This window comes from Stegodyphus dumicola, chromosome 6 (assembly GCF_044657685.1).
Source record: "Stegodyphus dumicola isolate Sdum_Otavi_A_Nest chromosome 6, ASM4465768v1".
In the NCBI taxonomy this organism is placed as follows: domain Eukaryota; kingdom Metazoa; phylum Arthropoda; class Arachnida; order Araneae; family Eresidae; genus Stegodyphus; species Stegodyphus dumicola.
The window spans coordinates 206,869,935-206,895,698 of NC_140773.1; the positions used below are offsets into that span (position 1 = coordinate 206,869,935).

General features: G+C 29.9%; 1 protein-coding gene across 6 annotated transcripts in view; it reads left to right on the forward strand.

Annotated features, from left to right (window-relative positions):
* The first annotated feature begins 1,500 nt into the window (after nt 1-1,500).
* Nucleotides 1,501-25,764, forward strand: part of LOC118194910 (endoribonuclease Dicer-like) — a 74,322-nt gene continuing 50,058 nt past the window's right edge. For 2 of the 6 annotated variants that reach the window (XM_035366121.2, XM_035366122.2), the window contains exons 1-4: nt 1,704-1,968; nt 9,897-9,980; nt 16,220-16,382; nt 24,268-25,655. In XM_035366121.2, the coding sequence (XP_035222012.1) occupies nt 1,966-1,968; nt 9,897-9,980; nt 16,220-16,382; nt 24,268-25,655 (1,638 nt within the window). In that variant the 5' untranslated portion in view covers nt 1,704-1,965. Of the gene's footprint in view, nt 1,627-1,703; nt 1,969-9,896; nt 9,981-15,125; nt 15,570-16,219; nt 16,383-24,267; nt 25,656-25,764 lie in introns of those variants that run through there. The other 4 variants (XM_085819401.1, XM_085819403.1, XM_085819400.1 and 1 more) reach the window with 4 other exon arrangements.

The window sequence follows — 25,764 nt, forward strand, 5'->3', positions numbered from 1 at the left end:
GAGGAAAAAAGAACAATATACAATAAAGAATCTAAGTAACAACTTGCATAACACATATACAAAATTACATATTACTAACATTTAGGATCGCCCTTGGGCGGTTACTGAAATTGGGGTCCCTAGTATCATAACAATAGTTAACAACCACATGATTGTCCAGAAGTTCCTGTTTATCATAAAATGCCCTAGATAGGCGGCAATAAAAATCACAAAGATCCTCTATTCATAACTCTTTACGAATTTGGCTATTCCGAATGTACCAGGGGGCATTACATATCATATGCAATACCCCGTTTTGGGCAGCTTGTAACTGCCTTCTCAAACTTTTGCACGAGTATGCCCAGACGGGGCATGCATAACTAAGAATTGAACGCAACATGGTTTTGTAAATGAGCAACTTATTATCAATAGATAGAACACTGTTTCGAGCAATTAAGGGGAAGAGAAGGTTGGGAGTGGGAAAGTTTCAGTTCAGAGTTTTGGTTTACAATTAATTTGATTGGACAAGAGGTATCTGCATTAACACGTTACGTAAGATAGAAAAATCTGGAACCTGTGAAAAGAGATAAATTTAGGAGCAGATCATCAAATTTAGAATGTTAATTTTGAGGTCGCCAATTATTTTTTGAAACAGCTATCATATTTTGTTATATATAAATATGATAGCTGTTTCATATATATATATATATATATATATATATAGGCTATGTTCAGAGGAGCCTTAATAACAACTGGTTAATTAACATGAGATACTTCGGAAATCTATGTGCAAAGTGAATACGAGAAACTACCAACCTAATTTATGCGCTGTTTCAAAATTAAAGAGACTAGAAACTCACTGAAACATACTGGAATGATTAGAACTCAGGACTTAACAAATCGCAACTTGACCTTTAAAAATGTTGTTTATTCTAAATTCTATGTTTAGATAAAAATATATTTTGCTTTGGGAAAAAAAAGGGGGTCTTTGATGAAAATTAGAAGGCCTTTCACGCCTAAACAACAGTTTATTTAAGAAAAGGATTATGCAGTAAAAGCCACGAAACATCTTTGTACATAAAACATCTTCAAAATCACTTTTTATCTGTTACCTTTGCTACATGCAAAAAACAAAAACAACAACAACAAAAGATAATAATCTATTATTTGTTGTAGTGCTGGAAGCGGCTATGTGCATGTTGTTAACCTAGATACAGCTATGAGATGAACGCTTGCATTTTATAAAACAGTACTTTATTTACTAATAAGTAATATTTTCAGAAGAGCGCGTTTTCTGTTACAAAGGCAAATAACCTTTTTCAATGAATCCAATAAAATTTAGAGACACTAGCCAGAATTCAAATGAGGCAAACATGAGCAACTCAGATAAGCAGTTAAGCATATAGAAATTATTAAATAAAACCTCTGATAACGATTTATTGTAAAACTTAAATCTGCGGCTTAGCCTTTACATATCTACATGTTGACTGAATTTGAGACTTGATATTGGCAATAACTCAAAGCAGCACCTGATTTAAAGGTTTCGGTTTGGTAATAAGAACTGAAACTGTAGTTATCTAAACCTTGAGTGTTTATAAATCTTCATGTTCAAAGTGTACTTAACTGATTCATTGTATTTGGTGAGAAGTAAGTAATATTTCATCTGTGTTAAGATGTAATACCATCTTTTTCAGTCTAATTTCCATTCGTTGTATCACGTTACTTTTGTAGGTTGTCTTTAAGATTTTTTTATTTTAAAATTTATATCGTAATAAAATATTTGTAAAAAAAAAAAAGAATTTTTTTAAAAATATTTATCAGTCACATGCTCATCAGGACTAAAGTTCCTTTTATTTTCTTTTAACTTGACCGAATTCACAGACCGGCCGATTTGATCGTAACAATTGAAAAATAGAGCTAATTCTTATGGAATCATTAGTAAAAAAATATCCGATTTCTGATGTTATTTTGGGTAATCTTTGAAATATGGTAAGTTATTTTATTTGAAAATTATTAAAGCGTATACTTTTACCCAGTAATTTATTCTCTAAAAATTGTTTTTAATGAATTATTATTATTTCAAGAGAATCTGATGTAAAGAATAGGAATAATGTAATCATGTTTAATCTTTGCAATTTCATAATCTGAAAAATAATAAAAAAAGCATAATCTGAAATATGTTATCATGTTTATGTTGTATTTTAAAGTTATTATGTTTATATTGTATTATATCATGTTTATATTGTATTTTAAAGTTGCCAACATAACAATTTTTATAATACTTAAGTGTGGCTTTATTTTTCATTATATCTAGCTGTCAAGAATTTTTTGCTTCAAGTGTCTTTTGTAATTAAACAGAGTAATGAAAGATTTTCAATTTATGTTTAAATTTAATTTAAAATTAAGTGTGTCATAATTGTATTATTTATCTGTTATTAAGAATGAGGGCTGGGGAATCTTTAGTTTCATACATAAAAAAGTAATGACAATTTACAAAAAAATTTTCTAAAATATATTTTTCTTTCTATGATCTCAGAATAAAATAAAACAAAATATATTTTTAGGTATCAGCTTCATATTCTTTTACTGAATATGTTCCATATTTATTTCAAGTTTTTTTCCAAGATATAGATTGTTTGAGAATACAAGATGCACAGTATAAAAATGAAATCAACTATTTTTCTATTCTAACATTTTTTTCGAATTAAAACATTCTAATTTGATTAATGAGTAGTTATACAATATGTGTTTCTTCTGCATATCAGAATGTAGTGTATGTACCGCATACTCTTTATAAGCAGTTTTTCCTATCATAGACATTTCAATGTAGAATTGCTCTGATTCTAGACTTTTAAATATTTACATAAAATAATTACTTTGTGTACAGGAGTTTGATTTAATTTCATAAAGTATTCACAAAAGTGTCAGTTATCTATGAGTAATAAGAATCTTTACCTAAATGGTCTGCCCAGTTCCATATATCTATATTAAATAGAACAAAATATTTATGTTATGTAAAGCATAATAAATATATGTTAAGCATATAAAAACATTGCAGTAAACAGTTTTACAAAAACAGCATTGAAGTTGTGCTTTTTTCCACTTCTAAATTCTGCTCCTGGTGTAACTGCATTGATTGCATTGGCTCTGGCATCCACTATGTAAAAAAACTTAGAAGGGGCAAATATATTAATTCCTTTAATTACCTGTATTATATGTTAACATATTAAACATAAAATCATAATCAATGTTTTGATTGATTATGATTTGTTTTGATTGATGAACAATTCAATCAAAAAAATTGAATCATTATGTAGTATCAGTATATTATTTAACTGTACTGTGTACATAAAAAGGTGGAGTCAGGCCATTTCATAAAATATCATTTTAAAATCTATACTTCTAATTACAGAGTTTCTCAAAATAAGATACATAACTTCATGAAAGTCTTGTACTGGAAACTGAATTTTTATATACTGGTAACCGAGTCATTTTTATAAGCAGAATATTGGAGTTGTTGAAAGTTGTGCTTTTTTCCACTTCTAAATTCTGCTCCTGGTGTAACTGCATTGATTTCATTGGCTCTGGCATCCACCATGTAAAAAAACTTACAAGGGGCAAATATATTAATTCCTTTAATTACCTGTATTATATGTTAACATATTAAACATAAAAACATAATCAATGTTTTGATTGATTATGATTTGTTTTGATTGATGAACAATTCAATAAAAAAAATTGAATCATTATGTAGTATCAGTATATTATTTAACTGTACTGTGTACATAAAAAGGTGCAGTCAGGCCATTTCATAAAATATCATTTTTAGATCTATACTTCCAATTACAGAGTTTCTCAAAATAAGATACATAACTTCATGAAAGTCTTATACTGGAAACTGAAGAATTTTTATATACTGGGAACCGAGGCATTTTTATAAGCAGAATATTGGAACTTTTTATACAGTCCCTCTGAGCAGGAACTAAAATGTCCATTATTGGCTAAAACAGCATTATTAAATAAGAGCTGAGCCCAAGAAACTGTCAATAACAAATATTTTGTATGTAAATATGTGGAATCTTTTGTATTTGTGAAAGAATAATGAAAATTTTACTAATTATGCAATTTTGCTCATTTTATTTAAGAAAGTTATTTTAATTATTCTCAGTATTTCAGTGATTTTAATCAGCAGATTGGGAGGCGGGTATATTATGCCCAAAGGGGCATTTTTTCTAACATTTTGTGTGTTACCTTTATTTATTAAATATCATGTTCTTTGCACTTAAACCATAAAAATTCAATTCAACAGCAATATGGCAAAATAATTTAAAAAGCACATATCTTTAGAATTTCTGATGCACATTCTCGAGTACTGGAGATAAAAGTGGTTATTTTTTTTTGTACAGTATTGCCATTTCTTGCTTTGAAATCATTCAGTTTCTTAATCAAAAACTCATAATTGCTTGACAAATTATGAACTAGATAATAAAACAAATTCTGGATTTGAGCTTCCAGATGCCCATAATCGGTGGAGACGTACGTTATTCAAAATTTGATGGCTGTAAATACAGTTTTATCACAATACGAGAAACATACATACATTTATGCAGATTCTTCATTATTTAATTTCTGTAAATATGAAACAGGGCTCTAATATTTGGAGGCATAAATTTAAAAAGTGATTCGCCATTTATAGTGAACCAGTGCAAAATGCCAAAACGAAATTAATAGTCCTTCTAGCCAAATTGCCCCTTTGGACTAAAAATTCAGTAATTAAAATCTGATATTCTCTCATTTTTTTTTTTAAATTTACGGAAATGTGTTAAATGGAACTCTGATATACACCCTAATTTCATCAACTGTGGCGATATGTCTTCTGCGCTGGTTTTTGGCGCGATTGCGTGTTGTATGGCAAACCTGTTGGCGTTGAAAAAATCTTTTGCTGGAGCTCTTTGGTTTGTGAAGATAGGGGGAAGAGATAAAATGGTGGAAGTTGTTGAATTGAAGTTCGGCAAAAGAAAATATCATTGTGGTCATCCTGTTGAGGGGCAATGGGTATTTGGAGGTGTGGAAAGAGGGTCTGGGAGATTATTTTTAGTGGCTGTGCATGATAGAAGTAGGGATTTGTGATTTTATTTATTAGTGAACCATAGTATGAATTTTCTGGTTAGTGTGCCAGGCTGTCATATAAATACGATAGTGATTACGTGGCATGTTTTTTTAAGTTAAAACATATGTACATGGATTCTTGTCCAGTATTTTTGGTTAGAAACTTTATGTTTTTGCTATCTAAATTTTTTGTTTTCGTTTCGGATTTTTAGTTTAAATTGTATGTTCAAAATGTGGTTTTTGCATGTGCAAAAACCACGTTTTTGGAGACATATTAGGCTTAAAGTTCGAAATATAAACAAAAATTTAGATAGTGATATGGCAGCATGGAGTTTCTCCCCAAAAATGTTTGGCGAGAAATTTGGCGACTTGAGAGCGTATATTAAAGTAGTTCCAGGTAGTCTAATGTTTTAAAAGAGATTTGGATCTCTGAATACAAAAATAAAAACTTTTTAAAGAAGCAAAACTTTGCAACCACTCGGAGTGATATGCTGCAATAACACTTTTCCACATAGAAGTCTCTCTTTTGTGATGATTCGTTGGTAATCCAAAGCCCAGGCCATCATTTTCTTCACCTAAGTCTTTGCATGTCCAAATTTTGGGTTATAAAGAAGATGTAATTTGTTCGATGGACAAGTGTGGTTCAAAATCTTACCCCGTGATTCTCAACTTATTTTGTCCTAAGAACCTTAAAAATCCTACAGCAAAAAATATGGTACTCTTCTATTATGAGGACCAGATTCAGAAATGTATATATGTAAGTATGTGCTTGTCTGTGTATACACGCACATACATATGCACATATATACATGCATGCATGAGCACACATCCATACATACATTTCTGAATTCAATCCCAATAATAAAAGAGTACCGAAAATGTTAAGTACCAAAACTTAAGTATAATTTTTTTATATTCATAAACTGAAACTAAATACTTAAGCTAAATAAAAGGCTGGCCATTACATCACATCTAATAAATTAATTAAATTATTTAAAGCTAGATTTGATCATAGTATATTGTTCTTGATGTTAAATTTATAGAAAACATAAATTATTCTTTTTTTATGAAAGTACCTAAACATTTGATAGCTTCTAGAGACTGTTGGGCTATTTTTCAGAGTAGGATCTTGCTCTACATCTGGTAGGTTTTTTGGATCAACCATGACCTCTCCAGGATTTGGAACACAGGTCTTTCAATTGCTATCTGATTGTGCTACTCATTTATGCATGGCAGCATGCACACAGGATTCTGATAATTCTGTATATTTTTTCCTACTTAAAGGGTGACTGGAAAGAGGCAGAAGACCCTTCACTGACAAAAACTATGTCGTTACAAGTTGTTATACATCACACTTTTAGTTCAAACATCCCCATACAACAGCTGGTAGGTTTTTTTGGGCAAGGAACTAAAAGAATTAGCTGCAGCCTCACCAAGATTCGGACCTTGGATCTTGCAGTTAACAAACTGTATGTGCTACACCATCATGCACTAAAGAAATGCAATAATTCCATGCAAACTTATTTAAAAATAATTTTCCTTTCTTGAATCCTAGTTTCTGTTCAATATCTGCAGTTCTGTGTCACTTCTTTTAGTCTTCCCAGAGGAGTGTGTATGCATTTAAAATAAAGAAAATTCACTAAATTTATTTTTCAAATTAGTGTTTTATTCTTGACTCAGATGGGAAACTTACATTATTGTATCAGTAATGTTCATCATTTCTTCTTTCAGTTTCACTTTATTTAAGGTAATACCGGTCAACATTTATAAATGAGTAAGGGGAGGAAGCCAGACGGAATTGCTTGTGTCTAAAAAAGTATTCTGTTGCATTATGTATTGTTTTCAAATTTATGCATCATAGGAACATACTTTCCTGAATATACAGCAGAAGAAATAAGAGTTATTTATTTATATTTAATTATATACAATTTTGGTAAAAATATATTTATGAGTGCTCCTTGGTGAAAATTTGTGATTTTTGGTGGTACATGGACACAGAGTTTGTGCAATTCTGTGACTTGTTATGCTGGCTTTCTTAAGTGGCACTTTTTGGTATAAAAATCTCTGCTATACAAAGCCAAAATAACAAGTCAAAGAACTGCACATACTCGGTATCCATGTGCTCATCAACCTATCTTCACTTAACCTTCCAGCAAGCGCGTATGCGCAAAATTTACGACAAATTCGATTTTCAATGCACGTTTTTCGCATATTGAAGCTGAGACGTTTGAAGGTCATTTCTATTCCTCCTTTTTAACCTTCCCCACATCATGGAATGTGCCAACAGGAAGTCATTTGACTTTTTTTTTTTTAACTGGGCTTTTGTACTAAGTGGCAGCTTTTTCATAACAGTTATGACACACGCATGGTCATGTTTTAAAATTCAGAAAATATTTTTTTGACAAATATTTTGCATTTTTGTGTTATTAATTGCCATGTATTATTTTAATTTGAATACATTTGGCTCTGTAAGTTTTATATCGGTTTTCGTGGCAAAAAAAATATGTGCAACCAGTTGATTTTGCTTGGATTCTTCAAGAATTATCTGATGAAGAAAAGGAAGACAAGGAAACCTTTTGATGGGAGAACAATAGCAATTTCCATTCCTTATTTTATTTTATTTCTATTTTTTAAAAATAAATAAAAACATTAAAGTTAGTTTAAAGTGCATTTTTTGTAATCAGTAAGAAATAAATTTCCTAGCAGAAGTAAGTAATGCTAAACTTACTTTTTTCCTACCAAGGTGTTTTCCTTTTTTATTGCCTATACTTGTCTTTGATGAATATTAAAATTAGCTTTGATTTTAAAATATAATTATTAAATAATAAATTTAAAATTTTCTTTAATGAAATACATCATTGCATTTCCATCTCACTAACATAAGAACTTCAAAATAATTTACTTATATTTGAATGTGATATCATTTGTATTTTGCAATAATAAGATTAATATTTTATTTCTTAACAAATTTATTATCAATATTCATTCATTTCTGTCATTTTTTGTGCCCCAAATGGTAAAATAATGAATGTTGTAAAAAATACGATGCGCGTATGCTCATGTAAAATTGCCATACACGAGTGCTGGAAGGTTAAAAAAAAATCAGAGAATTGTGCAAACTTGGCATTTTGTACTCTCTTGACTTTGTCCATGTACACATCGATCTATTTTCACTTAAAAAGTCAAAGGATCAGTCAGTTCTATACTAGACCCAAACAAAAAATGTATAATCTCAATAAACTACATTTTAAATCAAACAGTGAAATAACATGCATCCAAGCACTACACAAAGGAAATACTCACTTACCTTATTTGAAAATTTCCATGTTCTTCAGTTTGGCACACAGAATGTCTTAACAGCATCCAAAAACTTCCTAAAATTATCTGAACTAGAATCTGTATGCTGGCGTTGCCACATAAATTCACAAAAATAAGAGTAAAAAATATCTTCTGTAGTGCCAGACTATCAGTGACATTTCTTTCATGAACCTGTCTTGTGACAAACCCATTAAAGGCCATCTGAACGATCTTTACATTCAACCATACACATTTCCTTCATACAAACAGGACACTTATAATGGCTACTAAGTAAACCTTCATTTACACACCAGTCAGTTAATGCTTTTTTTTCCTTTCGTTCCAAATCGTACAGAAACTTCAAATTAATCTTACCACACTCATTCATTTTACCATGTAGACCACAAAATAAGTAATATACTTCCTGACCAACATCCAACACACAAGCAAGCTCTTACAAATCTTTTCTCATCAGTCTTCACCACATTCACACAACCAATTAGTCTTAATAGGGTTTCCATAACATTCAACTACTCAGGCTACCATAAATGAAACAACTTGGTGATAAATGAAACAACAACTTGGCCTGTAATCCAAGGGGCACCCTTAGATATAGGCTTATTAAAATTTTTAAAATTTTCATTAATTTACTTCAGGCTCCTCATTCAAAACAAACTTGTTCAACTAGATTTAAAATAGTGTAAATACAGGCTTTCGACTATTAGAAAATTTAACTGTGCCTATTGAACTTTCTTGAATTCTAACATTTAGCTCCTCCTGTCATTAATCATGAAGTTCGTCAAAATATTTAGATATTCAAAATAACCTGTTTACCCAAGCCATATTTAATGAAACAATAGAACTGTTTTAAATAGATAATTGTAAATATGTTGGAATTCCCTTAAATGCTGTATAAAAACTGGGCAATCTTCATCCAAATAGTGGAAAAGAATTATGACATAATAAACAAGAATATTCAGCCAAAAGTTTTTAATTTGGCATTCAGATGAAATGTAAACCTCTTACTTTGTTTGAAGCCAATTTCCTTGTTTAGGTAAAATCCAGGAGAATAATTGTAGTAATTGTTGAAGTTTGAAAAGATTTTGAAAACCTTATAAAGCATGCATGAAAATATTTAAAACATGATATAAACAAGCAGTACCATCACAACATTTTTTAGTGTATATTTTAACATTCAAATATAAAGCCTTACTTCTTGTGAATGAAAAGGAATAAATATTAGAATTAGCCCCTTCCCCTCAAAAATTGTGCAGATGCATTTTTCACCATTACATTAAAATTCAAAAATAATTAAAAATTTATTTTTGAATTATTAATTCGATAAATAATTAAATTATATTATTCTTGCTCCACCTTGAAGTTGAACTAATAGAGCCAGCGGGTCACTTTTGACTGGTGGGAATTAATAGATCTTAGTGCATAGGAGTGCATGCAAATTGTTTAATGCATGAATGTTAAAATTCATCTAAACATATATTCTGTACTTTTAGATGGCTACTGAACAGTCCACTGAAGAAGTCAAAAGATACAGATATCATGATATTCATAAGACATTTACTCCACGAAGCTACCAGGTCTGATGTTTCATTCTTTCTTAAATTTAATTTTGTAATGCTTGTTACATAAATTGTGTGATTTATTAAAGTGTTTACATATTAGACATCAACCTTGGAAGTTGACCTGCTACATTTTCTCTCTTTGTAAAATGGCTTTCATGAATTTTTATTATTTGGTTAGGCAGTTGTACTGCAAATTCTGTTTACAATGCAAGTAATTGTTCCAGCCTATTACTGTTTTTTGCCTATGTTCAGCTGATGGTATCATGTCCATTAATATACACTTTTTTATGCTAGGATATCATAACTTTGAAAATAATCCCTTGCTTTCTATTTTGCTGAAAGCAGTCCAAAATTTTAATAATTTTTTTTGAATTGCAAGGGAAAAAATACAGCAATAACATTTAATTTTTATTCTTGTTGAGTTTTTCATCACCAGCTTATAACTGCATGCGTTTAAACACATAATTGACTAAAATATATTATCTCTCTCTCTATATATATATATATGGGTACTTTGGTATTGTCCCAAGCAGCTTGATGATTTTTTACCGATAAGAAGGCAAAAGTTACTTATCATGTGTAAGTTGATGATTTTTCATGCCTTTTTTTAAGAAAGATTCCCAAACTATTTATATTGATCATATGATGATAAGCATTATTAACATGTGGAAAGAAAACGTACTTCAGGAGTTTAAAATACAAATTTGATATATTAAATAAGTTTTACATAATACATTAAAAAAATAAAACACATTCATCTTCAAAATCTTTCTGTATTTTTTTGCCTCATTCTTCTTCCATAGAACACAGTGATCTGTTTTTGTTAAAAAAAAAAAAAAAAAAAGTCATAGAATTGCTGTAACTCAGCCTCATGCAACATTCAGCAACAGTGGCTATCTAAGAAATGCATTTCCTTATTGTTCCCTGTAGAAAATTTTCAGCAAGTTCTGTATCCCTGCAAAAATTTTACTACAATTTTTCCGTTGCTGGCAAATTCCCCTAGCTTATATGTTAAAACTAAGTTTAAGGCAAACAAAATATGATGATTCATTTCCAAAAAACCATTTGAACTTGGAATACAGCGAAAAAGAATGCAGACAAAAATGGTGGCATTGCTTGATTGAAGGGCTGTAAGAGCATTATTGCTGGAAGAATGGTTAAATGCATGGTTCCCAGAGTTTGGCACATTCTGAAAATTTGGTGACTTCTAAGGTGGTTATGATAATACCAAAGTACCTGTATATGTGTGCAAGACAAAAACAAACAAACAAGTAAAAAAAAAAGACATAATAAAAACTTATTATCATTATTTATAATAGCCATTTAATTCTTTTTAATTTGAGTATTTCCTTTTTTTTTATTTGATTTAATAAAAGCGGTTCCTTTTTTCATCCTAAAAATAGTACCACTTTTATTAAATCACTAAATTGCTTCCTTTCAAAATTAATCTTTCTTGTGTGATTCTTTCATAATAGCAATGAGCAGATACTCGAATAATGCTTTAGCCAGTTATAATTTCATATTTGTAAATTGGCCAATAAGAAGCCAATAAGAAAAATGTAGAATTTTACTGAACTTTCATTTGTTAACTAAGCATTGCTTTCTCTGCTTCTGATTTATGCAAGCTTACTGCTTGTTTCTGCATTTGCTTTCTTCAAGTATTAAAATCATAAAAATTTGTAGTACTACTCGGTTTAGAGGGCTGTAAAAATCCCCAAACTATTGTTGATGGCAACTCTAATAATTGCGGCAAGAAAGGAAGTAAATAGTAAATAACTATCTAAGATTGATGTTTTGATTTAGATGAAAGGTTAATTTCATATAATACTTTTTTATTATTATAATTTATATGAAAAAGGCTAAATATGACTGAATGGAAGCATAAGAGTAAATAACTATTTCAGATCATTATTATAATTTATATAAAAATTGCTAAACATAACTGAATGGATGCCTGCATCGCTATTTCGCTATTGACTTATCGCTAAAACATAATTTTATCTCGTTGGTTGTTCAAACATAATTTTCTATAATGAATGATACCTTTTCTTTGAAAATATTCTCGGTAAAGTGCAGAATCGCTCACTTATTTGTTTTCCGCTTTTTACAAGGGTAAAGATAATTGAATTTTTGTCAATTTTCTTGTGAAAATAGGTCGATGTGTACATAGATAAAGTCAAGAATGTGCGCAGTGCCATTTTTGTGCAATTCTAGCTTTTTTTTTTAAAGTGAAAATAGGTCGATGTGCACATGTATACAGAGTATGTGCAATTCTTAAAAATGCGTCAAGCAATGGGTGATTCTGCGTTTTACCCAAAATTCTATTTTCGTCATGTTCAATTACCAAATTGTTAAATCCGTAGGATATAAAAAAGGATTAAAAAATTAAATTAATATGTCAATGGCGTTTTAAGAAATATAGGACTATATAAAAACTAACGCAATCTGAAATGTAATCGTACGCTAGATTTGGCGTTCTGTTAAATGGATGCGTTTGCTAGATTTGGCGCTTGTGCACATACATTTTTGCTGCAATTTTTTTTACGGCCCTCAATACCGAGTAGTACTGAATTTGTTTAAGAATGAGTGCACTTTATCTGTGTCTTCGTCTAAGATAAAAGCATTGTTTTGTTAAGAAATAAAAGAGTCTCAATGACTGCTTTTATGTTTACAAAAGAAGCACCAGCCTTAATGACTATTATTATCTTTATGTTTGAAAAAGAGAATAAATTTTTTCAAAGTGTTGTTAATAGTCTGTGTAATGATTCCTTAGATAACCTAAATATCAAAGCATTTGAGCAGTTTCCTTATTTCGAATGGATAGAACTTAAAAACTTCGCATGCACAGAAACTGAATCATCCATTGCAAAAACAAAAGGAAAGCTACTGTAGTAGACATTGATGGTAGTTTAATAAAGAAGCTAAGTTAACATTATTTAATAATGCACATCAAATCTTCAAAAATTGTCAAGTATTATTCGGAGATTCTGAAAATTACTTTGTTCTTCTTTGTCATTCCTTTTCATAATGTAACTGTAAAAAGAACATACTACAGAGGCTGTTCGCACATTTTTTAGACAATTTTGCTTTGCTATGGAAAAAAAAGAAAAATCGTCTGCTTGGAATTTTTTTTTTTAAATGCAACTATATTTTTTAAAGCATAAATTATTGTCTGCTTGCTCGACAGATTTGTTTTTATGCAAAATGTCACTTTTAAAGAAGCAGTAGATGGAAGACTATCTTCTTTCTGCAGAAAATTATTAGTATCTAGTTATTAAAAGACATTATAAAAGGCGTGGTTATAAAATATCTAAAGCTATGATAGTTGTCAAAAACAAAGGGAAAAAACATCAAAGTTTAGCGTCAAGTGGAAAAATTGCTTCAGATACGAATCCAAGGTAAAAACAGAATGTTTCGAATGTTTAATGTTAAAAGAAAAATCTGCCAATTCAAAGACAGTTGCAAAATCATTAAAATGCTCAGTGTCAGCAGTAAACAAAGTGGTTAATGCTGATATGAAACTTAAAAAGGCAAAAAAACATAATGTGCATCATCTTTCTCCAGGATATATCACCGAATGCAGAACCTGTTGCAGAATTCCCTATGAGAAACATTTATCTGGATAAAAATGGAAAAATGTTAGCACAATAGATGAATCTTGGATGTACTTAAATGTCTGCAATAAAAAGAGATCCATTTATTATCACCAAAGAGGATAAAAAAATCTAAAAGTTTTTCTAAGGGATTTATGATTGTTGCTGGTTTTTTATATAACAGCAAATTAAAAATAAAGAGAGTGAAGAAAAATGTTGTAATCAAAAACAGATTTTATACTCAGTTTTCAAATATGAAATACCTTCTCTTTTCACACAGTGTGATCAATCAGTAGAACTGCATCAAGACAAAGCAAGCAACGACATGTCAAAGTCTACTATTAATTTCCTGGGAAAAAATGAAACAAGAAAAGGTATCAACCCTTTAGTCATATCCTTACTAAATCTCCTGATCTATCACCTATTATTTTTGCACTTTTAAAGCGTGGGTTGTCCAAGCGTTGACCTACACCTCCTTGGATTTTGGAAAGCTGTTCAAGGGGAATGGTATAAAATATTTCTTTGTATACTACAAAAGGCTTAGAAAGATAGTAAAGAATAAGGGTTGTCAATTATAATATTTAAAACAAAAAATTTTATTTAAAATATTTCTGTAATTACAATGAAAATCATCTTAAAAATGTGTAAACAGCCTCTGTAATTAAAAGGTAGTGTTCTAAAAAGAGTAATTGCTTTTCTGTGAAAAGATCAGTGTATTGAGCAGATTAGTTAAAGATTAGTTATAGTAAGCTATAAATTTTTATCATTTCAGATGCTAAGTATTTTGTACATATTTATTGTGACACTGATGTTTTAAAGTATCTCAGATCAATACAAAAGTATTAATAGGCTGTTTAAATGAAGTCACGCTCTCTCAAAACATAAGTGATTAAATAGTGGAGTTCATTGATGCAGTTTTTATGTGCTTATGAAGCATAGACACATTATAATATTTTAGAAAATAGTTATCGAAATATGCAGCATCTTAAACAGATTTCATTTTAATTGTTTGAAACCAAATGGTTATCTTTCCCTGCATGAAATTTTTTTGTATTTTATTTAAGATTTGGAGAATCTAATTGGTATGTCCTTAATTTTATGTTTCAACACTATACTGATATTCTTATTTTAATGTTTCAAGATACGGTAATCCTAATTTTGTGTTATAAACAGTAATAAATTATTACTGCTGGAATTACCAAATTTTTAATGGGTAGTATGCAAAAGCAGTTAACAGATAGTTTTTTTTTGTAATAGTGATGTTTTTATTTTTATTTATTTTTTCATTGCACAGGAGTGAAAAAGCAATCATTTATCATAATAACTGTATAAATGTGAAAGTGTGTTAGTTCATGATGTATAAATAATGGCATAAAAACAAGCATTTATTACTGAAATTTATAATTGTAGAAGTGTATAATTTCATATGAAGTTATCTCATAGGTAATGTCATATATTGAACTAGGTTTGAAAAAATAAGAGAAACTAAGGTACTAGTTTAATCAATTATATATTCCCCATCTGAATCAATAACACTCTTCTAATGCTATAATACATTTTCTTGCAGAAGTCAACTTATTTATTGGAGAAAAAGTCTTGAAGATCTATTTTAAGTGTATAAAAGAAAATTACATTCTTTTTATCAATGGAATTTTGCAAGCTTCAAATCATTAGTAAATGGATGCTTAAAAAAGGAGGATTTTTTTAAAGAGCAGTACAGTGCTAGAGTATAATAAAGCATAATGAAGAGCAGTGCGTGAGTTCCCCGATACTGTTTGATTAGCATCTTTAAGTTCATGTAGAACCTGCTTTCCAAACTTAGAATGCAATTTTTATTTGCTCAAAATGGTAATGGACTGTTAATAATTATGAATTAACATCTTCTGCCAACTTTTCAACATCTGCATATGGATATCTTTCAGTTGCAGCTTTCAAAACATTATTATCAAACAAGATAGGGTGCCTACAGTGGTTTAAGGTTGCATTATTGAAATTTACAGAATTTACACTTGTGAGTATTCAAAATGCCTTTAGCACACACTTCTTCGAGTTATTTTAACAGCATTTGTTGCACTAATTCCTTTGTATTTATAAAGCATGATGTGTCTGATGTATTTGTTTGTGACTACCATTTTCATGTTGCTATTAAAGCAACAAATTCATTCAAACATGCTCCCATAATTTATTTGAACGAAGCTGTCTTTGTTTAATAATATTTAAACACCAGGAAAATGTTTTTGTTTAAATGTGTTAGATTATGTTTTAACATATCTTGTCAAAAAATAATGCTAGTTATAGGATGACCTGACATGTATAGATATAGTGATATTAATTTTGCAGGAAGTAATGCATGTCCTAAAAAGTAATGGCTGAAAGGGCAGACTGAAACTTTAAAATTTGAATTAAGTATAATAAATGAGTAAATAACGCTTGTGTACTGTATTTTTTGTTAATATTGGTAAGCAATAATGTGTGTAAGACACCCCACTATGAAACAAGTAAGTGTTTTATTCTAACTTTTTATTTTTGTTTTTGACATTTTTGTATAAATTGTGACTATGAAATAAACTGATATTGGGAAAATAACAAAACAATTTATAATTTACATATTTATGAATCTGTTATACTAATTAGCTAAGGATGGATACATTTTCCTTTCAGATTGAAATTTTGGAAGCTGCAAAAAAAGGGAATGTTATTGCTTGTATGGGTACTGGAACCGGGAAAACATTTATAGCAGTTTTGCTTATTCAAGAAAATGCTGATGAAGTTCGTCTGCCCTTTTCCAAAGGAGGGAAAAGAATATTTTTTCTAGTACCAACAGGTTGATTTTTCATGTATTATACTTTTCGGTACTTTTCCGTTTTGCCGCCGCAACCAATAAAGTCACCAGTAATGACACAACCGATGCCAACGAAACACAACGAAATATTCTCGCTGGTAACCTTTTACTTTAACTTTTACATTTTCAAAACAAGTCGCAGCCATTTCTTATCAGATTGATTGTTTCTTTGAATCCTGGCATTTATAGAATTACATAGAATTTTTACCAGATAGTTCAATTTTATGCCCTAATGTCTTTCACAGGTGGTAATTAAGTCAATTAGGATGCAATCACACCCCTCACCTGATGGGGAAAATATAGAAAAGGCAAAGTCAAAGGTTAAATTCATCAATTCTAATGAGAATGCACTAGAGAAGTAAAGCACTGCGGTTTTAATATCTGAGTAAGCTATTCGTACGAATTGAAATAATGCTTGCATTTAAACCTTGTATTCCAAATTAAGATTTAACTTAAAATTAATGTAGATAATTACTGCAAGAATTAGATTTTTATAGCGTAATTTTCGTGAGATGAGATCACTCGGGGTGATGTGATACGAACTGGTGAATCAGGATGTTGTACGATGAAAGCATAGTGAATTCTTAAATTAATGTCTTTTAACAAATTTATTGTCTTTATTTATTGGCTTTTTTACAAAATTTTCAACAACATTAAAATGCTTATACCTTCAAAATAAAAATTTCTTGGAACTAACATTTGTCAATACTTTTTACGTGTATACTGTGTGTTTTTGCCAATAAAGTCTACTTGGCGAGATTTGCGCCGGCGAAACTGAAAAGTACCTACTTTTCTTATTAAAATGTTCTTTGTGTACATGCATGTGCATAGAGATTAATGCTAATATAATTACATATTTCTAAAATGGTATGAATTTAGAAATACTGGTAGATAAATTTAAAAAAAAAAAAAAAAAAAAAAACTTTGTATTATATAAGATTATTATATTGAAAATTGTTTTTGAAGAACATTTTAGTTTATTATAAGTTTTTTTTTATCTTGTATACTAATCTTTGTGTTACACTTAGAGACCTGTTAGTAAATAGAAGATTATCAGCTTTGTTAGAAGTACACTCACACCTTTTTTTTTTTTTTTTTTTTTTTTTTTTGTGGATACGGACTGCACAAAATTGCACAACAGTTCATGAGTAGCTGTAAAAAATAGTTTTTGCAACACAATTAAAAAGTAACTTTTTTATGTGGTGAATAGGGACTGTATAAAAAAGTCTCATGTAGAAAATAACTCAAAACCTTATGAAATAACTAGGAATAACTCTTTTAAATGAAATCAAGATGAGGCTTGGCAGCTACTTGGAATCTCGTCAAACCTTTTAGAATCTGATTTAGAAAATACACATGTAAACATTTTAAAATATTTTATTTGCATATGTACTTAACAAACTGTTAACAAACCACATATGTACTTAACAATATGTACTTATACAAAACTTTTTAAAATGTATAACCATTATCCTTCGTAGTTTGACAATACGCGAACTTTCTTGTGGTAAACTGGTTCAAAATCACTTTTGCACTTGAAGATGCTACCTCACACTCGTTTAGCGTTGACTTTTTTTCAGTTACCATGTAGTCAGTGATCAGTTTTTGTGATGACTGTTGTTTCACTAGATGCTTGTATATATCTATATATCTGGGTACCCAGATGTACAAGATTGTAGCTCTTTTTGGAATTTTGAAGTTCTTTCATAATTGGCCTCGATTGCAAGAAAATGACATTCTAATTTATGGAAAAGTTTAAGTCCTGCGTAGTTTTTATCTTCTGTCATATAATCATACAATTATGTTCCAATTTGATTGAAATTTTGATATACAGCACAAAGAAAATTGCGCAAAACAAACTTGTAGAAATAAAAAATTGCACGAAAAAAGACCACTCAAAAACAGGTTTGACTGTAGTTAATTTCATAATGTTGGACTAGAAAAAGCTATTTCGTGCATTTCAGAGAATAAACATGCAGATTCTCTTATTGTCAGGAATAAGAAAAGCGCATAATTTGCCTCTGAAGTAGCATTTTATATTAGCAGTTGAAATTTATTGTAAAATTTAAATATTAGATTGCTTATATATATATATATATAATCTTGGTATGGAGTTATTATACTCATTATTTACAATATATGCTATTTAATTACATCACATTAGATAAAAATAATAATAACAATCATGAGATGATTTTTTGTACTATTCGAATTCGAGGGCCATAAAAAATCGCCAAACTATTGTTGATGCCAATGCTGCCAAGAATAGTTACGGCAACCCTAATAATTGTGGCAAGAAAGGAAGTATTATAGTAAATAACTATGTAAGATTGATGTTTTAATTTAGAAAGGTTAATTTCATATAATACTTTTTTATTATTATAATTTATATGAAAAAGGCTAGACTGAATGGAAGCATAAGAGTAAATAACTATTTCAGATCATTATTATAATTTATATAAAAATTGCTAAACATAACTGAATGGATGCTTGCATAGCTATTTTGCTACCGACTTATCGCTAAAGCATAATTTCATCTCGTTGGTTGTTCAAACGTAATTTTCTATAATGAATGATGCCTTTTCTTTGAAAATATTCTCGGTAAAGTGCAGAATTGCTGACTTATTTGTTTTCCCGCTTTTTACAAGGGTAAAGACAATAGAATTTTTGTCAATTTTTTTTTTACTTTTTAAGTGAAAATAGGTCGATGTGTACATAGATAAAGTTAAGGGTGTGTGCAGTGCCATTTTTGTGCAATTCTAGGACTTTTTTAAAGTAAAAATATATTGTGTGCACATGGATACCGAGTATGTGCAATTCTTAAAAACGCGTCAAGCAGTGGGTGATTCTGCACTTTACCCAAAATTCTATTGCCGACTTTTCATCATGGGCAATTCCAATTGTTAAATCCATAGGATTTTAAAATTAAACTAGTATTTCAATGGCGTCTTAAGAAATATAGAATTATATAAACTTACACAATCTGAAATCAGTGCGTACACTAGATTTGGTGCACTGTTTACATGGGCGCGTTTGCTAGATTTGGCGCTTTTACGGTCCTCAAAGCGGAATAGTACCGATTTTTTTTTTTTATGATAAAACATTGATACTTAAATATTAGTTGCTAGCAGGAATTTCATCTTGTGATAACTTGGCAATGAATGACTATTTACTTACTCCAACCATGCCTTCAGTCTTTACTTAATGTTTCTAGCCACATGCTTTGCTATTGCTTGTAATGTTAGCTTCAATATAATCTGTGCTTTGATATGTTTTGAAATTATTATATTTTTGGTACTTCTTTGTTATAGTGGCCTCCAATCGTATTTGGTGATTTTAGATTTGTGCCAAGATCTCAGCTATAATTTTTCCAAGCTCCTGAAGCACAAATATAAAAATAAACAACACTATATATAATAACAACAATAATACTCGAATATCATTTTCTAAGAATATTTTTTTGAATCCTTATCGTTATCTTTACAGTATTTTATCCTATGTAATTGTTCCAGTCAACTGCAGCACTTGCACACATATGTTAAGTTGTTTGGTATATAATTTCATAGATATGAAATCATCTGGCCAAGAATGTAATAGCAGTGACAAACATATGTACATCTAATAGCAGTGACAAACAATATTCTGGAACCGCTGAATCAATTTCCAACATGGAAGCTCTTCTTCATTTTGTAATTTTTAAAATTGCACCTCTAAATGGTTTTGTCGTTACATAAAGTTTCATGTTGTGGTCACTTTTGCATACTCGTTTGTGAGGTAAAAGTCCTCTTTCTTGAAAAAATTATATGACATCCACCTCATTTCTTGGTAAATTAAAGATTATTAATGTCATATTCTCTCTCACACACACACAAAACCACAAAACCCTACAATGAATATATTTTGAAATAAACATTCCGAATTTCAAACCCTCATAAAATGAATAATATAAGAACATACAGTGAGAGCAAAAATGCAACACTGTGCTAATATACGATTATGTCGTGAGATATAAGAACACATAACTGGTGCTAATGTATGATCACTTGGTGATGTATAAGAACACACAAACAGATTTTGGCGAGATATCTCGGTTGATTGGTGATTCAATCTCAGGGGCTGCTGTAACAAAGAAGTACTTTTTTTAATGGGTTATTGGAACTTACCAATTAATGAAGCAGAAGTTATTCACTTTTTTCGGAACAACTGACTAATCAAAATGTTCTAATTCTTTTACTATGAAGTTATGCTGTATAAAATTACACATCATCTATGGAAATATGTTCGGGAAATAGAATATTGAAGCTATTTTTCAAATTTAGTTATGTGCAGTCCAACAAAAATAATGAAATAAATTATCTAGGCCATCACAAATATTAGTTTAGTGTGAATTAAAGCATCCAGTGCTCAGTTTGCTGCCAGAATCATCACAGTACTTGAAGTTTTTGGTAGTGGGATATATTCTTATATAATTATTCTGATGACTATCAGCTATTTTTGTATTGCTATTAAATCATTAATCCTTATAAATGTATGAGCATCAATACATTATTGCTAGCAGTTTTGCCATGTATCCCAGCTTGCTTATAAGTTGTGAACACACATTCAAGGCAGCTTTCATATTTTTTAACAATTTCAAAATTGTATCTTTGGAAAATTTTCTCTTTGGTTTAATTCCAAAGGATTTGAGCAAGGGAAACAAAAAGAAATCAGAAGTGGTTATATCTAGACTATAGGAAGGTTGGGAAATTATTGCCAGAATTTGTTTCGTCGCAAAATGTCTAGCTAGTAGTGATGCATGGGTTAATGCATTGATGTGCTGAAAATCTCAGTGTTGGTGATTTCTGAGCAGATGTATGCTGTTCTCTTCTTGAACGTTTTAAAGTATTTCCATGTAAACTGCAGTGTTGCTGTTTGTTTAAGGAATATGAATTCTTTACGAACAGAACCTTTAGAGTGAAAAACGAGAATAAATATTGATTTCATCTTTGAATCTTCTATGGTTTACAAGACTCAATGCTGTGCCACTTAAAGGTCTGTCTTTTCATTTCTGTACTATAACTCAAGGACTTAAATTTCATCATTGATTATCATTTTTTGGAAAAATAAAAGAAGCAGTTCACTCCTCACATAATTGAAAATCTAATGAAAAATAGACACATTTTTTTTCCTGTTCAACTAATTTGGGACATAACTGTAGTTCTTTCATGATGATTTTATGTGCAGTGGTTTGCAGTGGATTTTGGAAATGCAACTTCCTCTGGTATGAATCAAAGGCTTAGACATTGGTCAGAATACTAAACTGTTTTCAGCTTGTCCACATTCTTTGAAGTGTGAGATATAAACAAGTATTCTGTGCATTATTAATCCTTGTCTTTCTGCTCTGAACATTTTGTTCCACTGGAACACTTACATTTCAATAATTTTTCAGTAAAGCATAATTCTTTTGGATTTCCTGTATCGTAAGTATGTGATTGTTATGCAACACTCAAACAGGACTCTATTTCACAAGTGATCCACACTCAATAAGAGTTCAGAGCCAGCTGATGAGAAATCGACTGCTTACCTAATATTTCAGATCAAATGTCACACCCAGATACTCTGCCTTCTGGCCCTTCTGATTGGCCTATGAAAATCAATTTTGTTGCTTCATTGCTAAACTTTATAAATCAAGAAACTTTATAGGAGCTAAAAGGTCATGAGAATTTGTTTGTTTAGTCTCTTGCCAAAAAAATCTATTTTTGTAAGTACATGATATGTATTAAGTCATCTAATTCATTATGACTGAAGACTGTATCGTAGAAGCTGCAAAATTATTTGGTCAGAGATTAGTCTGAAATTGAGCAGCTTTAGTAACAATCACATTGAAAATTGCTAGATTTTTTTTTTTGTATTGATCATTAAATTATGACTTTTGTAATTTCAAATAGAGACATTACTGGATAAGTTATTATTACATGCGTATTAATCTGAGTATGTTATCTCTCGCATATTTAATTGCTCAAATATATAGAACTGTTTAGATTGAAACTTAGTAAAAATTTATAAAGATTATTATCTTAATATGAATCACTCTGTCTGCATCCCTTTAAAAATGGCATAACTTATGTAATTTTATGCTCTTGATTTCCAAGTTAAAAAATTAATAAAAGAAGGGGTATGCATGTATAACTATTATGTCTATAAAGAATGTTAAAAAAGTAGCAGCAGATTTTATTTTCTTAAATTTAGAATTTCTTATATTTATTTATAAAAATCGTAGCTTTTGGCACTTGAGCTAGTAGCCATCTTTTTTCCAGTACTTTTGGTATTGAGTGCAGAGCAGGTGTTTTAATGTTCTTTGTCCATAGATTATCCAGAGTTGCAAAGAGAAAACATTGTAGAATTTCTGAGTAAAGAGATAAAGCAGATAAGTATTGAGAAATCAAGAGGTAAAGATAAGCATTGAGGCACTCGTGTGCAGTTAAAAGAAAAAATGGTGCCATTGCTGAAGTCCAAGGAGAATCAAAGATATTGTATCTCATGTCCTGGAGATATTGCCAAGTCTTTCCATGAGCTTTTATGCACAAATTTGAATCACAAATCTTGCTAAATTCCATATTTATCAATCTTCTTAAATTTAGTTGTATATTTTCAGTTAAACAGTTTCTTAAAATATAAGGTGCTGAATTAGCTAAAAGCAGAAAATTCGTACCTTTATGTACAAAATATATCCAGTAAAAACTTTCACTAAAAAGAAAAAGGGCAGTTAACACATTTAAAGATACTTGTTAGACCAAAATGAAACTTTTAATTACTGAAATGCACTCCTTTTGTTTTCTAGTTGCTACTTAAATTTTATCTCAGAAGTTTTGAATGTAAAGTAGTAATAAACATGGAAAAATTACAGAAGTATTAGACAGTTAGCGAAGGTAGTAAATTTCTTTCTCAAATATCTGTGTGGGTTTTGCTTATAAAAAATATGGAACCTTCTTTAGAGTATTTTTCTAACTGAAATTTCTGAGAACATTTGAAAAGAGTTAGATTTTATTTTTACAGAATCTTGCTACAGTGTTGACATAGTTTACATAAAATATTTTGTATTATAACTGAAGTACATGTGTAGGTCAATATTTAGAGAAATAAAAACTATAGCATACTTTTGTGAACATGTATGTATCATAATGCTGAAACTGTCGTAATGGGTGTTTAAAAATAAAACAAAACTTCTAAACTTTAATTATAATATGTTCCTGTAAAATGTTTAATTTTACTTACTCAAAGCATAGAAAAGTTAATAAGGTCCTGCTAGAGGATATTGCAGTATTGGAAAAAAATAAGAAATCAGTGGAAACTGAGTTATATTAGTTTCATATTTTTATTATATTTCCTGATAAATGATTACATACTCAATCCTAATAAAAAAAAAAAAAAAAAAAAAAAAAAAAAAACCTTAAAATACAAAATAAATGTTGATGGAATTTAGCTGGTTCACACACATTTGAAAAATCCACTTTCTAAAAATTATTTAGATTGAGAAACTGGTTATTAAAATTGAATGTGTATATGCGACAATAATATTACAGTATGTGTATATATGTTTGCTATCATAATGTATTTATAAAATTTAGGCATGTATCTTAATGTTATACTTTATCAATGTTCTTTCGTAAAAACATATGCACTTACATTGTGAATACAAGTATGTGAGTGTATGCATATATATTTCAGTTAAATCGATTTTACTTCTCAAGAGGCTATACCAAAGCAATATTTAATCTAAATGTAGGGTTTTTATGAGAAACATTATTTTTAGTCGTATTTTAGCATGAACTTACTGAAAGGTTTTCTACTTGACATAAATTAATTTATACTTTTTCTCTTTTCTGAGTTCCCTTGGTGCTGCAACAAAAGAAGGCCATACAGAATCATACAGACCTGAAAGTTAAAGGCTACCACAGTGAAGTACGTGTAAATTCATGGGAGAAAGAATTAAAAAGTACTGAAGTACTAGTAATGACTGCAGAGATATTTCGGATGATAATTGATCATGCTTTTATTCCATTAAATAAAATTAAATTACTAATTATTGATGAATGTCACCTGGCACAAAAGGAACATCCATATAAGCAAATAATGGAACGCTTTATGAATATAAAGTCTTCTGAAATGCCAAAAATTTTTGGTTTAAGTGCATCACTGTTGAAAGGAAAAGTTAAACCTGTGCAGTTAGAGACAAGTATGCAGGAATTGGAAAAAGTTCTTAGAAGTATTATTATTACTGCTAGAGATATAAACGACTTTAAGGTGTATGGAACAGATCCAAAAGAAATATCTGTGTATTATCAGGTGTTAGAATTTACAAGTTCAGATCTCAGAACTGAAATTCTGAATTTTTCAAGCCAGCTTAAACTTGAAAAATCAGAATTTGATAGAAATGATGAATTTTTTTCAAAAAATGAGATATTTTTTGATAAACCGTTACGTTGTTTGAAGTCTTTACTTGCCATATTAGAAAATTTAGGTCTTTGGGGTGCACATACTGCAGCCAAGATTTACTTGAAAGATGTTATCTTTATGCGTGATCATCCATTTTCAGATAAGTGTCAGAATATTCTTAAAAAGGTGCAGAAATTTCTTATAAAATTGATTAAAAAATGCCAAATTTTATTACGGGAAAATGGAAGTCATGTAACACATAAACTAAAAACATTACAGGCAATATTTTTGTCCATAAAACAAAGAAATCTTAACGAGACATCTTCTATTTCTGATACTACATTTGAATGTGATATTGAAAAATATTTCCCCAATATCGAACAACTACGTGAATATTTAAGCGTTTCAGACATAAATATGTGTTCTATTGTTTTTGTAGAACAAAAAATAACTGCTTATGTTTTATATAAATGGTTGATTGATATGAAGAAAAAAATTCCTTCTCTTGCATTTTTAAAGCCTGAATTCATTGTTGGTCATGGTAGGACTGATTTAAGTGAAACCACAATGTCACTGAGGAAGCAGAAAAAAATTCTCTCTCGGTTTCGCCAAAAGAAATGCAATTTACTGATTGCAACTAGCATTTTGGAAGAAGGAGTGGACATTCAGCAGTGCAATTTAGTAATTCGTTTTGATTTGCCTTTAGATTTTCGTTCATATATTCAGTCAAAAGGAAGAGCCAGAGCTAAAAATTCCATGTATATTTTGATGGTACCTAAACATCCTGCTACTGTTTCAGAATTTTTACAGAATATGTCTGATTTTAAAACTATAGAAAAGGTGAGATTTCTTTCTTGTTTATACAGTCAAAAGTCGTCAATCTGGACTCTTCGGGACATCGGCGATTCTGGATTATCGATTTTTCCGGATTATAGATCATCAGTTTAAA